Source organism: Mizuhopecten yessoensis, unplaced genomic scaffold (genome assembly GCF_002113885.1).
Source record: "Mizuhopecten yessoensis strain PY_sf001 unplaced genomic scaffold, ASM211388v2 scaffold6169, whole genome shotgun sequence".
Taxonomy (NCBI): Eukaryota; Metazoa; Mollusca; class Bivalvia; order Pectinida; family Pectinidae; genus Mizuhopecten; species Mizuhopecten yessoensis.
Window position 1 is genome coordinate 2,722,656 of NW_018406415.1, and position 16,344 is coordinate 2,738,999.

Below are 16,344 nucleotides of genomic sequence, written 5' to 3' on the forward strand. Positions count from 1 at the left end.
CAGCGTACACTCACTGACACACAAGTTTCGTTATAATAAAGACGGGTTAAGTTATTTTTAAACTATGTTTGAAAAGTCGATAGAAATTTGAGTATATTTGTGTGTAATATTTTAAGTACTATCATTTTCTATCAAGTTACATACATCTTGGTCACGGTCGACACAATCATGCTTTTACAGCTTATTTACCACGTACGGTAGGCATTAAATCTTTTAAACTGTGTTCAATCCTTAAAAAATATAGCGGTATGCATAAAGGTTCATAAAGAGGTTTGCATTTTCATTGAACATTAGATTTAACGAGAAGCTTGGTACTGCTTCGTAGAGATTTGTGTCACATATAGCAAATCTTTCAATAAATTATTTTAATGTGTTTCATTGTCTGTAATTACATATGTAACAGGAGAGAGAGAGAGATAAATGCAACTGCCAGACCGGAGTTCGAACCCGCTACCCTCCGAACTTAAGACGGACACTCTACAAATTGAGCTTCCTGCAGATGGTCGCCGACGATCGAACCAGTCCAGTTCCGCTGCATTCCTCTCTCATTTTTCCAAGTCTTCGGCCCCGAAGACATCACTTTTTACAACTCATGTTCGGATATTTCCTTACAAAGCATTCATCCAGTGCTTGCCACAAGAGTTGGCAAGCTCGCCAATTTTGTAACAGCAGAAACTGAGATTGCAGTGGCCAGACCGGGGTTCGAACCCGGGCCCCTACGAACTCTAGACGGACGCTTTTACCAATTGAGCTACCTGGTCGCCGACGATCGACCCAGTCAAGTTCCGTTACATATGAATCAGAGACGTTTCTCTTTTTACTTATTTATTGATATACATTATATATTTTAACCTTCCAAGCGTGGAAAGGGAATGTGGAGGCTTTTCGAAATTAACTCATACGATGGTCTTCATTTAAGATTCTTCAATTATTTCCTTAGAGACTCATAATTAGTGTACATATCTGTGAAATTAGAATTAGTAACGGCATCATTGAATGATGCGTTTTTTTAAATTTTAAAACTGTTTATTTTCGGTAATATTTACACGTGTACTATCTATAAAGCATTTTCTTTACTTTCTTTAACTAATTTACACCGTTAGAAATGATTGGTTACATCTTATGAAGACTTTTGATTAATACCGAGTTGAAAGACTTCATAAAATTCGCACAAATTAAACTGACGGAGACCGCGAGATATACATGTATATCCTGGCCTTGTGTCTGTCATTGGCAAATACAGACGGAATTGTTTGAACGGAATAAAAGTTACCTTTACTGCAAACGGAGCTTGTCCTGTGTGTAAACAAATTTTGTATGAGGGATATTTTAATTCAAAACAACATGAAAGTGCAGTTTATTCTGAGGAAACGCCATTGGTTCAAATTAGCAAAGGTAGGAGACGAGAGACCGAACCAAAGCGCACAGTAGTATTATTATGTTTGTCGAAGCACAGAGACTCGCCATCAAAACAGTTGCCAAGCAACTACCAGAAGCTGCAAAACATTTCAAATATTTAGTCTTGAATTATCTCCCTTTGACTTAGATGAATATTTTAATCAAAGTTCAAGTTAATACAAAACCAAAATCAAAAAATAACAAAATAATATTTATTGACAAAATTATTTTTCTCCATGTGCACAAATATAACAAAAAAAATAACAAATTGCATTATTGCAAAATGAAACCTCGACATTCATAATGTAACACGTACACGTGTACCCTATTTCGGCACGACAGTCAGAGTCTTAAATAAGGGACAGTATACGTCCCTGCTTAAATGAACGAGATTCCTGATTATTCTGTTGTATAACACCAGCAGTGTTAAAGTTAGAATATCACTGAATTTTCGTCATAATCATATACCTGACGAAAGTAATACTTTCAGATATCTAATCCACGCAAACTTCACTACCGATTGACACTTTTGTAGAAATTGCAATCATCGTAGATGTCCACGATAGTTTGGTTTCCCAAGCATTCTATACAATAATTCACCTTACATGTATTGTTTAAATTCATATAGTTGATTTGTGCGAAAAGAATGGTCTCGTCCCTCGTGATTTTTTACGCTTTTTAATTAATATTTTATTATCATTTTTTTTCTTGGACATTGATTTTCCTTTGCAATGCTCAAAAACCTAATAAAAGAAACGAGCACTTCCATATGTGATTGTTGTTATACAGCTTAAATGTATATAGAAAGGAGAAAGACATTTGTGGAGTTCCGTCGGCACCTTCCAGTGTTTACGGAAAGTGCCGACGGTTCCCGATTGATGATTAACCTAAAATCTGTATAACGAGCCCGCGTTCTAGAAGTTGGTGATGTGTGTCGTGGTGCTCCAGTAGGCAATGGGGTTAGAGACAGTAGGGCCGGATGGAGTCAGAAGTTCTTTCTAGAGATATGTGTCCTCGCCGATTCATGTAGACAAGAAACGCGGGTCGAAAGTTGAACATATTTATGCCCTCCGCGTTCCAGTAGGCTGGCCGGTGATAGTCTTTGGCGGAAGATGTTAATGAGTTTTTGGCGTTCTAGTAGACTGGTTGAGAGTGGGAAGGCGAAATGCAGGCTGGCGAGAGCTAAAGTTGATGTGTGCAAGGCGCCCTAGTACGCAGGTGGTGGATGAGATGGAGCGCTGTAGGCTGGAGGGGGCGGAAGGGCATTCTGTGGAGGATGAGCTGCCTGGCCATACGGGTATGAATGGCCATACGGTTGTGGTTGAGCATACGCCGGCTGACCATACGGCGGAGGCTGTACCTGGTTTACGGTCGCTACAAAAAATACAGAAAAGAAAGATTTATCACGTTTAAAAAAATGAAGCGGAGACACCAGATGTGTTTTATCAGACCAGAGAGTCTCTGAGGCTTGAAATCATAACAGCCCTTCCCCCATTAATATAATCCCATACTTTACTTTTGCCAAAATTATTTTTTATATCTACGAAGAATGGAATTATATGAAAATAATATATAAATGAAGAAGAAGAAAAATCAAATAGCACTGCATCAAAGACTGAGGGTGTGATCTATAAAAAGAAGCATTGTCTGTGATACAAACTTACCGACAGTCACCGTGTTGGTATTATTTGGATGGACAATTGCTCCCCGGCTCCGGTTCTTTTTTATGAGACACAAGAAGATAACCACACCGAGAAATCCGACCAACAGCATGGCTCCGAATACGTACCCGACGATTTGACCAGTATTTGTGCTAAAAAAAGCAATCATTTTCTGTCACAGCAATAATTGTTTTGTTAATTTGCTTGAGCTTTTAATTATTTATCTATTTACACGGTTATAATCAATTATGCAGATTGTGACGGTTATGAATGGTAAGATTGGACTTGATTGATGGGAAATAAAGGTCGAGCTTGCTGTCAGAATCTTAAAAAAACAATGTATTTTTTCTGAGCATGGCTACTTTAACCAAAGAAAACACTTCATCAATTTAACTTTACTTGAAAGGAACTTATAAATGCGGCCGCTGTTAACGTTCAACTAAGTGACATAAGGGAGAGAACTCCAACACACTATATCGCTTGTCACTCTAACACATTACAAGACTTACACACACAAACAAAGTCCAGACTACTTTATCAATCAGGGTTGTTCGATAGCAAAACTCATCACAAATATATAACCATTTTCGAAACACTCGGATTTTTATTATAAAATAAACCCCACTTATTGTCACAAACAAATACTATTGAAACCGAAGTTCGACTTAATTAAATTGGAAGATTCATTTGAAACATGTTTTATTAGCACTATAATTATCACAGCATGACGTCATCACAGATTAGGGTTCACCTGCGACTTCTTCCTTGTGACTTTGAACTTTGCAGCTCAACATTAACATATTGCACCAAGTAATCTGCAGCGCCTTTATATCTAAATTGTAGTAATGGAAAACCGGTGGTAGAAATTGAGAAAAACTACTTTAACTTGAATTTGGTTTATTGACGGTGATTTTTATTTACAATGTGTATTTGGATTAATTCCATGATACCACGTGGTTCATTTAAAAAAGAATACTTACTTATCACAACAGAGTCGGTTGTAATAATATCCACAGCATCCCGTACTACAGTAATAGTGGGAGGTGAAGTACGTGTAATAGGAACCATAATAACAAATTTCCGCCTTGGTTACTGTAAATAAAACCGAGATTATATTGTAATGGTAGTCATAGTAACAAACATCTACCTTGGTTACTGAAAACAAAACGGAAAAAATAGTGAAATGGTAGTCAAATTTATAAACATTCGCCTTGATTACTGTAAATACAACGAAGATTATAGTGTAATAGTAGTCATAGTAACAAACATCTACCTTGGTTATTGAAAACAAAACGGGGATTCTAGTATGATGGTTGTTATAGTAACAAACATTCGCCTTGGTTACTGTAAATACAACGGAGAATATATTGTAATGGTAGTCATAGTAACAAACATCTACCTTGGTTACTGAAAACAAAACGGGGATTCTAGTATGATGGTTGTCATAGTAACAAACATTCGCCTTGGTTACTGTAAATACAACGGAGAATATATTGTAATGGTAGTCACAGTAACAAACGTCCGCCTTGGTTACTGTAAACAAAACGGAGATTATAGTGGTATGGTATTCATAGGTACAAACGTCCGCCTTGGTTACTGAAAACAAAACGGAAAATGTTATTGTTATGGTAGACATAGTAACAAACGTCCGCCGTGGTAACTGAAAACAACACGGAAAATGTTATTGTTATGCATGGTAGTCATAGTAACAAACGTCCGCCTTGGCTACTGTACACAAAACGGAGATTACAGTTGTATGATATTCATAGTTACAAGCATCCATATTGGTTAAAAACAGGTCAAATGATTATATTATCTCACAGGAGGTGTACCAAATATAGTCTTTTTAGCAGTTTCAACAAAATGATATTTGATGTATCTACATGTATACACGAACCCTTTAATTGGAAAGAAGAATGATTACACATGTTTCATGAAATCAAGTCAACTTGATATATCGCCATCCTCGCTTAACGTCAATTGATGAAAAATAGAATGTGGCGGTATATCGAAGTATCATTTTTGTGCGGTAAATTCATATTGAAATTAACTAAAAATTGTTCCTATTACATCTCACATTTACGGACTCCTCCGAAACTTGTTTCATTAATACAGTTGGAAATTGTTCGAGATCCCGGCACTTTCTATTTGTTTAAACGTGGCTTTTTTCTTAGTATAACTAAATAAAATACTCATTTCCTCATAATTAATAGCAGATTTGATAATGCTAGAAACCCTTACTTTTCAATGTGTTTTTAGTATTGTAATGTTTCAACTAGTTAAGGAGAAAACATAAATGTCACGCATGGATCTATAAATTCTGAGTAGATACGTGAAAAGCACAGGGGCAAGGCACAGACCAGCCCCTCACCCTCTCTGCTTATACATAAAGTGTCAATGACACTCTATGAGCATATAGGGGGTGGGGCTTGGTCTGTGCCTTGTTCGTGTGGTGAAAAGTACAATGAATTAGTAAATACTGCTAAAATCAGTTTATGACACCGACTGCTAGCAATGTATAAAAAGATTTGCCTGAATAGATTTATGTCGTGTGTCAAGGCAAATTTAACATTCAAATACAAATTGATTATGTTTTATATAGCATCCAAGCGTGTGTATGATGTGATATATGAAATGATTTCTTTACTTTTATTTCGCCTTCAAATATCATCATAACAGACTGTAACCTAATATAAACAGTGGTACAATGTTTATTTTAGAGGTTCAGGTAGAGCCGACTTACAAATACAAGGGTTTTCAGCTTTTACCTTGCTTTAACATACACATGTACATACAGATTCGGATACGATTTACATTTCCATACCCCGATAAAATAGCATCAATGTTGAAAGATTTGTCTTTATCAGCTATCTTTTTTGTGTATGAACATCACAGCTATATATACCCGTAGCAAATTGACAACCTAACATTGTCCACACTGTTGGAATTACTTCTTTGCCCCACACAGCTATATACATATATATATATATATATTAGATGCTGTTTTTAAGAAAAGTGTCGTACTTATTACGCTGCAAAGTCAAAATTTGCTTATAATTCTCCAGTATAAATCTTAATGTCAACATAAAATTCTATAACAATAAAGGAAGACGATGATTTTTAAAAATATTATACTAAAGAGTACGTTATACATTTATATAAATATATACGGTACATGTATTACATATGTATTTACACATGAACATGTGCCCTCGGGAACTGGTTGAATGATTCAATTTCTTATTACAGGAACACTTTATATGTACAGGCATATATACATAATATTCAGTAACACATATATAGATGGCAATTCTCCGTATTTATAAAATGTATGAATTGACCCTTTGAAACCCCTTTCAGACACATATAGAGATGGCAATTCTCCGTATTTATAATATGTATAAATTGACCTTTTGAAACCCCTTACAGACACATATATAGATGGCAATTCTCCGTATTTATAATATGTATGAATTGACCCTTTGAAACCCCTTACAGACACATATAGAGATGGCAATTCTCCGTATTTATAATATGTATAAATTGACCTTTTGAAACCATTTACCCCTTGCTTTGTAAATATAGAAGAATCTGGGATAATTTAAGAAAAACTCACCAGTAATAAGTTTGAAGAGAACAGTCGCCAGAAAGCAATATGTTCGAGACGCCATCTTGTTTGTTTGGACAATGTCCAAACAACGCTAATGACCACACTCGTGCGTTAAATTAGGTCGAGCTAGATTTAAATGGCTCTACCTGTATTTTAATGTGTGTCCGTGCATGTGGCCGTAATTCCACAATGTACATATCCTAAAGTGGACATCTACCTCGTGGCTCGTATACCTGGCTCGGACAACAATAGGTAGACGGTTTTATCCCAATATAAGCTGATTATCCGAACACGATCTGTCCAATATGTTTTTAAGTTCGATGATCTGTTAACTGTTTTCTCTTGAAACTAGTCCAGAAAATATAAAGAACTGTTAAAAATAATGGGGCTTATTTATTTAGAATTTCAGAGAAATTTCAGTGATCAGTTGAAGTTGACGGTATCTATACAAAATCAATCGTCATTTTAAAAACGTTTTCAAAGTATTTAATTAGAATGACCATAGCCATGTAAACCATTATAATAATGGAATAATGAATATATTTAAGGTATCTTATACTACAGTAACGAGGTTCTGCAGAGTGATTGTATTAGTGAATCATTCCCATTTTTTAATGAATAAATTATGAACATTTAAGACCACAAAAACAGAATTTTACAAAAAAAATCATTTTAAAAAAGTAACCGACATCGCAAATTAAACCTGTATTAAAATGTCGCCTATGTTTGAAAAAGACAAATAAAATAAATTGTTGGTACTACGAATTCATCTTTAAATCATACAAACAACATTTTAAAAATGTATATAAATTACAATATCAACCCTTCGAGCATCAAGCCCTACGTACTCCCATCCTCGAGGATAATGCTAAATAACTCGTGCAGAATTATCACTCTATATAAACATTTCTTATCTTTATATATTTTCCAACGGAACTAAAAGAAACTTTATCGAATTGATTATAATCTTCTTCTTTGACATGAATTATAATAAATGATTTATTTCCCCTGGTAAGAGTGAGATATGGAGGTTTATTTCCCCAGAAAATCACAATTCCTCTGGGCTTCAAACTTCAATAAGATGAACAGGTTCTTCTAGACAGGGCCATTTTACAAGTAGAAATCTGATACTGTAACTGTTTGTATTATATCGATATGAACCGCCTTGACATTTTTGAAAAGAAATATTCCAAGACGTAAGTTCGATCATCCACTGATAGTCTTTAGTGATAGCCCCAACTATCAGACAGTATTAAAACGTAACCCGTAAAGACAATATAAACACGGTAGTTTAGTGGTGTGACGCCGGGGTCGTGACCGAATGGTTGCGGATTCGAGTCACGTCACGGCACTGTGTTGTATCTTTGAGTAAGATACTTTACTCCGCTTGTTCCAGTCTACTCAGCTGTAAATGAGTACGTGGTTGGGCAGTGCTAGAATTGTTGAATGCTAGCTGTGAGCGCCTAAATGGTAGCTGCGGCTGTATGCTCCCCAGGGAGTTGAGAAAGATATTGGCTGGTTGCAAAGGCCCTAAAACCACGGATAATAATTTGTGAACCGCTTTGAGACGACCAACGAACTAGGTTGTGATAAAGCGGTATATAAGAACCTCGAATTATTATTAATTATTATTATTATAATGTAATAATTTAAATATAAACAAAGAAAAGAACATACTCTAAAGTTGAACACATAAAGCTCGTATATCTAGTATTTTTCTCATACACCAGCATGTAGATGTTGATATGAAAATGAAAATGCATTTCATTTTATATTTGAATGCCCACTCTATAACAACATTAGAATGCATTTAGTAATAGAAATTTCTCAATTTGGTATAACTGATAATCATGATCATTTTAATCTAAAAACTCTAATAAATGGGTGCTTAATGTGGAGTACTGATATCAACATATCCATTTTATAAAGTATATCTGACTATATTTGTCAAACTAATAGACTTGATATGTAGTCTCACTCACAGCTAAACCTTACATTGAAAGTGATGCTATTATGTATAGTGTCATGATCACTCTGCTAATAAGTATTGAAACTGGTGTATATACATTTTGTATATCTATCATCTAACAACATCTCTGGTATTCGGCTTGACTGGATGGAATTTATGAATGTACTATTCTATAACCTGTTCTAACTATTTCATAGTTACATGAATATTCTAAAGTGCTTTGTTAGATAAATTTTAAAGGATCAACTCCAATAATAGATAGTAATAACTACATTTTCCTACATGAATCCATATCATATTCTGAAATTTTACAAAATGTTTATTTCTTGGTAACTTATCCTATATATCCAGTGGCTGGATATAGCCAATGTGTTTATACACAGGGACTTTTGGGCCTGTGTCCCTTGGATTATACATGATTTATTTAATTGTTAATATCCAAAACATAAACAGAAAATGATTGAATAAAAGTTGAAAAATATTCATTTCACAAGCTAAATTGGAGTTATCTCCCCTGCACTTTTTAATTGGATTGTTATGACAGAATATATGCAGACTTAAAAAGGCCTAGCTGATGTCCAATCCAATTGCCATATATAAAGTCAATAAATCTGTTGAAACTGAGACGACCTACGAACTAGGTTGTGATAAAGCGGTATATAAGAACCTCGAATTGTTATTAATTATTATTATTATAATGTAATAATTTAAATATAAACAAAGAAAAGAATATACTGGTGTTTTTTTTTAATAAATCTTATCTTATTTTCGCAAAATTATCTACTCTAAAGTTGAACACATATAGCTCGTATATCTAGTATTTTTCTGTTCCACACTCGGCCACCAATAGTGGACAAATGGACAGGTGAGCGCTAGTATCATTATACAATGTGAAACTTATATTAGATGATATATTTTGAAGTGTGACGTTTGCTAATGAAGTTAAGTCACTAAAATTCCTTCTGTTCTAATATTTATACCAATGAGGTAGTGTAAATAGCAAATAAAAGACGATTGACCACTGCCGCCGAACTAGCTGCATTAAAGAATGTTGTATTATATAGGATCTTACATGAGTTTCCATTTCATATGAGATCTATGAAATGAGTAAGATTTTTTTCAATTTAGCGAGCCTAAATATATCATATTCAGCCAAATCATCACATAAATAAGATTTGTGGCATTTATTCGTGTAAAAAGACAATTTCATGCAACCTTGTGGAAATGAACAAGCCATCATTTTGACTCCAGTGCGTAAGTCTGTGACGTCATGTACTTGTCCTAGGCGTGACGTACTAATTGAAACTTACAGAAAAAAAACAAGCACATGGCTGATAGGTCATATTACATGGGTAAATACGCAAAACAAAATTTGACATGGGTATATTCATAGAATAACACAGTACATTATGTGAAAATGTACTGTGCATCTGTACATGTCATCATTGTGTCTTAGACGTCACTTGGTACGATTTCCTGAGCATGCGAATAATTCAGCGGCGGGCAGGTTATAAGCTACAATTCTGTAGGTCTAATCGTTTCTTTTTAAATAAGACAAACATATACAGTACATGCATGTCGTCATGGTTATCTTGGTGGTCAACACTCGCTAGGTCCTGAGTACTGCATGGTGCACATTTGCCATTTCGTCAGTGTCAACACATTGTATGCTGACGTTTTTTTCTTTTTTCCCCCATATATATGTACATGTAGACTCCTGCCACAACGACTACTGTCTTCTATCTGGTGAATATGACGACAATTTGCCGCAGACGGTGTGGACCCTTGCATTGTCTTCCTTAATAATGATTTCTGCTGTCACAGTAAAATTGAAGCAGCTTGTAACCACGTGTCCTTAATATTGTCTTCTATCGCCATGGAAAATATGTTTCTCTTGTATGGAACAGGAACTAATCTTTGTTTCTCTGAGATTTATTATGTTTCACGAGGGCTTTGGTCGCCCTATCACAATGACAATAAAACACCAATATATCGTAAAAGAAAATAATGCAATATTGAAATTGGTCAGGCTTACGCGCCATTTTTGTGATCTGCTTCAGTCACCCGGAACTCAGATGTGATGTCTCTTACGTGTTTAGAGAGAACCCGAATGAGGGAAAAATCGAGCGCGTAATACCAACACGAAGTAATATTTCTCCGAAATGAGATATAACAAATCCAATCAGATAAGCTGTTATATATGAGGTATAATGATATTGATTGTGACTACGTAGACTCTTCCCGTTCTTTGTCTTCGTGTAGACAATACGGTGGTGGGTCGTAACTAGGAATGCTCTCGTCATCCTCTTGTATAGGGGGGTAGTAGTCATTGGAGTGAGGATGTCCCGCGGACGGCGATACTTCGCTCTCTGTTCTTGACACACCTGTTACAATGTAAGTAAAGTACATTTTATCTTTATTTGATGACATCATGCATGTTATACGACGAGGAAGGTCAAATACAAAACAATCGGGAACCTTCGGCACTTTCGTTTTTTTTCTCTCATTTACGGAAAGTGCCGACGGTTCCCGATTGACCTACAATAGTTAATTACATTGGTATACACGTATCAAATGTATCAAGTTACATTTTCAAGACACCCCTGATAACCCTTAACTGCCTCATCCGAGTTATCATTTAATTAAAAATTAGCTAGTTCTACTCCACATTTAATTAAGGGTTTTTTCATACATGCCCCTCTGTTTCAACAGTACTTTACAGGGGCGGATCCAGGATTTTTACTGGGGTGTCACCATTCCAGATTTACAGTTATTTTGCTACGTATTAGACAAATAGGATTTCTAATGTTTGGGTCCCTAGCATCACGGATGAGTCCTAGAAGACCGAAACAGCTGTATGATACAGTGTGATTCATTTCCGGTTTACTGTTTCTCTTACCAAATTTTACGTTCATCTTTAAAACATCAGTGTTCGAAGGTCAACGCGTTGAATAAACTTACATTCTAAACTGCTCTCGAACTCGGACGGGAGGGTGATCCGTCGTATTGTAGTTTTCGTAGATTTATAACAACAGCATATGATGATAACAGAGATTGATATCATCAATGTAGTCCCACATATTATTATACCGACAACAGTCGCAGTTATACTGAAAAAGACACAAACATTTATATACATAATTAATAAATATGACTCTGTCGACTTATATAACTTACGGTTTATCACATAATCATAATTAGTGACAGCCCCCACTTTGTTCGCCGGTATAGGGTGATTAGACTGTTGTAAACTGAGATTGAGTTAAATTGATATTTGCTAAAATATAATCGCGATTTATCTATCCAAATCTTAACAAAAGTTGTTGGTATATCTCCGTTCTAATTTCCATTTGTTCACAAACGTATTTTTTGGTCGCGGATGCTGAATATAGATACGTTGTTTGCCATGAAACGGACGCGTCAGTGACGTCATTACAAGCCATATCACCCCTGTGATGTGGCATTCGCTAAAGTATCATTCCTTTGAAACAGAGAAGATATCGTCAGTTTTTTTATTAATTAATTCATACTTTCTTTAATCGGAATTCTCCCGGGGTAGTTAGTGCCTCGCGAAGTAATATTTAATAATTGTATACATGTATATGTTTTGTTGACAGTTATGGTTCCGCCCACTTCTCCATCAACATGTAAATGTACATTGCATACTGTCCCAGGGAATCTCAAAATAGTAATATATTTTTTACTATGATTGACAAACACTTTCCTGATCATCGATTGATGAGCACATGAGAGATATATTACGCCCTCACACCAAACCCCTATCCCCTTTTCCACTGTTATACACCACCACATCACAAAATTCTTTGATGTCCTTAAATGGACAATAGTAAATAATAAATATGCACCCATCCCACTGTGAATAGCTGCCGTTAACATTCATGAATTATTATGGTATAGTTCAGTGCCGGATCCAGAGAACTGTTCATGAAGCCCCCCAAAAAAACCTCTGTACCGCCACTGTAGTTCCTTCTCATTGTAATTGTAGTAACCACCGTTATACGTCATAGCTTTGTCTCCCCTGCGCCTTAGTAATTTCTCTGTCAGCCTGTAACAGCAATCTCTAACAAGAGTTGTCGCTCCTTAGGGTGTCAGACGTTTCGCCCCAAACCAGTTCGCCCCAAATTTGATTCATATCGCCCCAACCATTTCGCCCCCCCAAAAAACATAACGCCCCAAATAGTTCGCCCCAAAAACATAACACCCCAAATAGTTTCGCCCCAAAACATATAACGCCTCCTTCCTAAAAAAAGGAGCTTGCTTATTTTCCCATTATTATGTGATTCTTAAGTAAAAAAAAATTGACACGATTGTTCTAATACATATTATAATCAATTTTATGTTGGATGAACTTGAGAACTTTTTTGTTGTTGGTATTGATGCTAAGCGTCTAAGAAAGGCTAATGTCACTCGTGTACAGTGATTTTGTTTACAAACAGAAACTAATTAAAGTAGGCTTAAACGTTTGGAATTACATATCCTTATTCCAATCCCTGCTAATTAGGAACTTGAAACAAATACAAATAATTGCGGAAAAAAACCCATCTATACAAGTTGAAATATTGACAGGTTACCGAGAAAAATTAAGTACATGTATATATTATATACATAATGAAGCGTACTTACGAGGCACAGCACGATCTGTCCTGTAGTGTTCCACAGCAATCTGTCGTACAGAATATTGTTCCCTCCAATTTATTACTGGCCTGGTCTGTATAGCTGTAGAAGCAGTACTCCTCTGATCGTACCTCTGCTCAAAGTAATAAGATAATCAGTATAGATACAGTACTGCTCTGATCGTACCTCTGCTCAAAGTAATAAGATAATCAGTATACATACAGTACTGCTCTGATCGTAACTCTGCTCAAAGTAACAAGATAATCAGTATAGAAACAGTACTGCTCTGATCGTACCTCTGCTCAAAGTAATACGATAATCAGTATAGAAACAGTACTGCTCTGATCGTACCTCTGCTCAAAGTTATACGATAATCAGTATAGATACATTACTGTTCGGATCGTACCTCTGCTCAAAGTAATACGATAATCAGTATAGAAACAGTACTGCTCTAATCGTACCTCTGCTCAAAGTAATAAGATAATCAGTATAGATACAGTACTGCTCGGATCGTACCTCTGCTGAAAGTAATAAAATAATCAGTATAAATACAGTACTGCTATGATCGTACCGCTGCTCAAAGTAATAAGATAATCAGTATAAAAACAGTACTACTCTGATCGTAACTCTTCTCAAAGTAACAAGATAATCAGTATAGAAACAGTACTGCTCTGATCGTACCTCTGCTCAAAGTAACACAATAATCAGTATAGATACATTACTGCTCAGATCGTTCCTCCGCTCAAAGTATTACGATAATCAGTATAGATACAGTACTGCTCTGATCGTACCTCTGCTCAAAGTAATAAGATAATATGTAAATATGCAGTACAATTTAAAGTATGCTACAACAAAGGTGCAATACCAATCATCCAAGTGTAAGATGCAGTGTAATAAGATAGGGATTGAACTGTATTTTTTTCAATTTCATGCTAGTATGAACACAAATCGGTTACATACATATTCCATGAAGCCCGTTCGTGGTAAATATGTATGTATTTCTACACGTACGTGTGGCAATACTTACCAAAATATGATTTATTATTATCGCAAATTGTGTCTCGATCAAAAATAATTGCATTATAAATTCGTCTGTTTTGCGGTTGGGCACTACAACCCGGGCGTCTGTATACTTTAGATTGTCGTCGCCATTGACCCATACTAGGTCTCGATTGTGTAAGATTTGTCAGCTTCATATCACATTAAATATTAAATGTAGCCCTCTGTATTTCTTATTGTAATTCCTTTATTCATTCATCGTGTCGATGACAAACTTAACAAATAATTAGAGTATGCAAATTGCCGAGTTATTTTTAGTGGAGACTTGTACATTTTTGTTATACATTTTTCTAATACGCATGGATATGTCCGTGGTTTTGGATGTCTCGAAAAAATCTCCTTAAATGTCAAAACACGTACTCGTAAGTTTACTATCAGAACTATGTATTTACAAATGTATCATATTTAGACAAATAATATAACACTCAACTGACAGCGTTTGAAGCACACGTACCTGAGAGGAGCAGATAGCCGGTCATAGCCAGAAACAACATCGCCATGTTGGAACTTCCTGTTTTTGAAAAAAATGGGGCCCTACAACTGGGATCGATTATTATAAAAAAAAAATAACTCTATTTGAAATCCACTTCGGTATGATGTTTGGAAAATTAAAATATTTTTAATATAATTTTTTACATGAAAGAATAAATCAAAGTGTAAACGTCATATTTATTTAAAATAGATTCAATAAATATTATTTTCATAATGAGGTATGAACGATAAACATTTGGATATAGTTCAAAATTGTGTTTAGGTTCCTTCTACATGTGTACATCAATGCAATACCTTGTATTTATCAGATACCTGCTTCTACCGAGGATTTCTTTGTTGTGGTTATTATCTAGACTCGTTGGGGTCTATATGACATATATACGTGCCGGGCCGTTCCAACTCATTGCGTGTCAATAGGTGTGCGTTCTAGCACGTCATCAAACGTGGAGCATGTTGGGAGATTTGTGTTGATAAACACAGTTCTTTAAAGTTACGTTAGCTTAGTGGTATATTTGGAAAATAAAAAACTCAAATAAAATATAAAAACAGATTATTAAAAATGTATCGTTAAATAAAATCACTAGAGCTCAAACTTAATAAAGTAATATAAGAGGATTTCAAATGAAAATAGAAAATCTATACTATTGATTTATTTTTTTGAAACTTTGAGTCTTTCTGAATAAGCTAATCATGTTTAACCAATTTGATTCCATTGTAAAACTTAAAATATGATTACAGATAAAAATAAACTGTTTACACGTGTTTCCGGATCTATTTTTCGATTTGGCACATTTACAACGTAGTTCTCTATAATGTATGCTTGATTTGAATGTATAATATATTCTTGATTAATAATCGATTCGATTGATTTTCTGTCAAATCTATTGAATTTAATAAATACTGCCGTGATATAACACACTGATTTAGTCATAAAGAGGTACTGTTTTAAAAATTAATCTTAAGTTGCAAGTAAGTTAAATATGTAAATATCCCTCCCTCCGGGATCCAGTACAAGGCTATTATTTGTTACGGTAACCTTGTTCAAGAACGATAGCATTTAGGTCGGAAGCAAGGATTCAGGCACCTGTGGCAGAGAACCTGAATTTCAAGCTTATAATAGGACTCAAAAGAAAAACAGTGGTTAATTTCCTGAATTTCCCGTTGAATAAGACAAATTTACGGAATTTTGTTTCCACACCCATTTGATAGGTATACACAATTATTAATAGTCTGATACTGTGGTTAAATAATAAACTCCGCTTTAGTCTGTATAAAACACACTAACGTTTGATCGTTTGTTTGTGGTTTAACGTCTTTGCAACAGCCAGATGCACATGAGGACGGGTGCCTGAAACGGATGGTAGATAGAAAAGAACGACGACAGGAAAGATAGGAAACGAAAAAAACAACCCAAACCAAACAACCAATCGGTACAGTCAGTTAAGTTTTATATAATTTATGGGTGATTGCATAAGACATTGAAAACAATACTGATAAATCAATTTGATTGACATATATAT

At 35.2% G+C, this 16,344-nt stretch overlaps 2 protein-coding genes across 2 annotated transcripts; both read right to left on the reverse strand.

Annotated features, from left to right (window-relative positions):
• Positions 1 to 1,615: 1,615 nt before the first annotated feature.
• LOC110451778 (cysteine and tyrosine-rich protein 1-like) lies at positions 1,616 to 6,891 on the reverse strand. The gene is made up of 4 exons (XM_021499952.1): positions 6,676 to 6,891; positions 4,040 to 4,151; positions 3,063 to 3,211; positions 1,616 to 2,772 (listed from the first exon to the last, which is right to left on the reverse strand). Exons 1-4 carry the CDS (start codon positions 6,728 to 6,730, stop codon positions 2,606 to 2,608), a joined length of 483 nt encoding a protein of 160 aa, XP_021355627.1. The 5' UTR covers positions 6,731 to 6,891; the 3' UTR covers positions 1,616 to 2,605.
• A 3,091-nt stretch (positions 6,892 to 9,982) lies between these two features.
• Positions 9,983 to 14,838, reverse strand: LOC110451783. The gene is made up of 4 exons (XM_021499956.1): positions 14,787 to 14,838; positions 13,283 to 13,406; positions 11,600 to 11,748; positions 9,983 to 11,022 (listed from the first exon to the last, which is right to left on the reverse strand). The coding sequence occupies exons 1-4, from the start codon at positions 14,830 to 14,832 to the stop codon at positions 10,865 to 10,867; spliced, it is 477 nt and encodes a 158-aa protein (XP_021355631.1). The 5' UTR covers positions 14,833 to 14,838; the 3' UTR covers positions 9,983 to 10,864.
• Positions 14,839 to 16,344: the final 1,506 nt, after the last annotated feature.

Coding starts and splice junctions, on each gene's coding strand:
- LOC110451778 (XM_021499952.1), bottom strand. CDS start 6,730: ATGGCGTCTCGAACATATTGCTTTCTGGCGACTGTTCTCTTCAAACTT. Junction 4,152..6,675: donor TCTCTTCAAACTTATTACTG/GTGAGTTTTTCT, acceptor TTTTATTTACAG/TAACCAAGGCGGAAATTTGT. Junction 3,212..4,039: donor AACCGACTCTGTTGTGATAA/GTAAGTATTCTT, acceptor TGCTTTTTTTAG/CACAAATACTGGTCAAATCG.
- LOC110451783 (XM_021499956.1), bottom strand. CDS start 14,832: ATGGCGATGTTGTTTCTGGCTATGACCGGCTATCTGCTCCTCTCAG. Junction 11,749..13,282: donor GACAGATCGTGCTGTGCCTC/GTAAGTACGCTT, acceptor TGTCTTTTTCAG/TATAACTGCGACTGTTGTCG. Junction 11,023..11,599: donor GTTCGAGAGCAGTTTAGAAT/GTAAGTTTATTC, acceptor ACATTGTAACAG/GTGTGTCAAGAACAGAGAGC.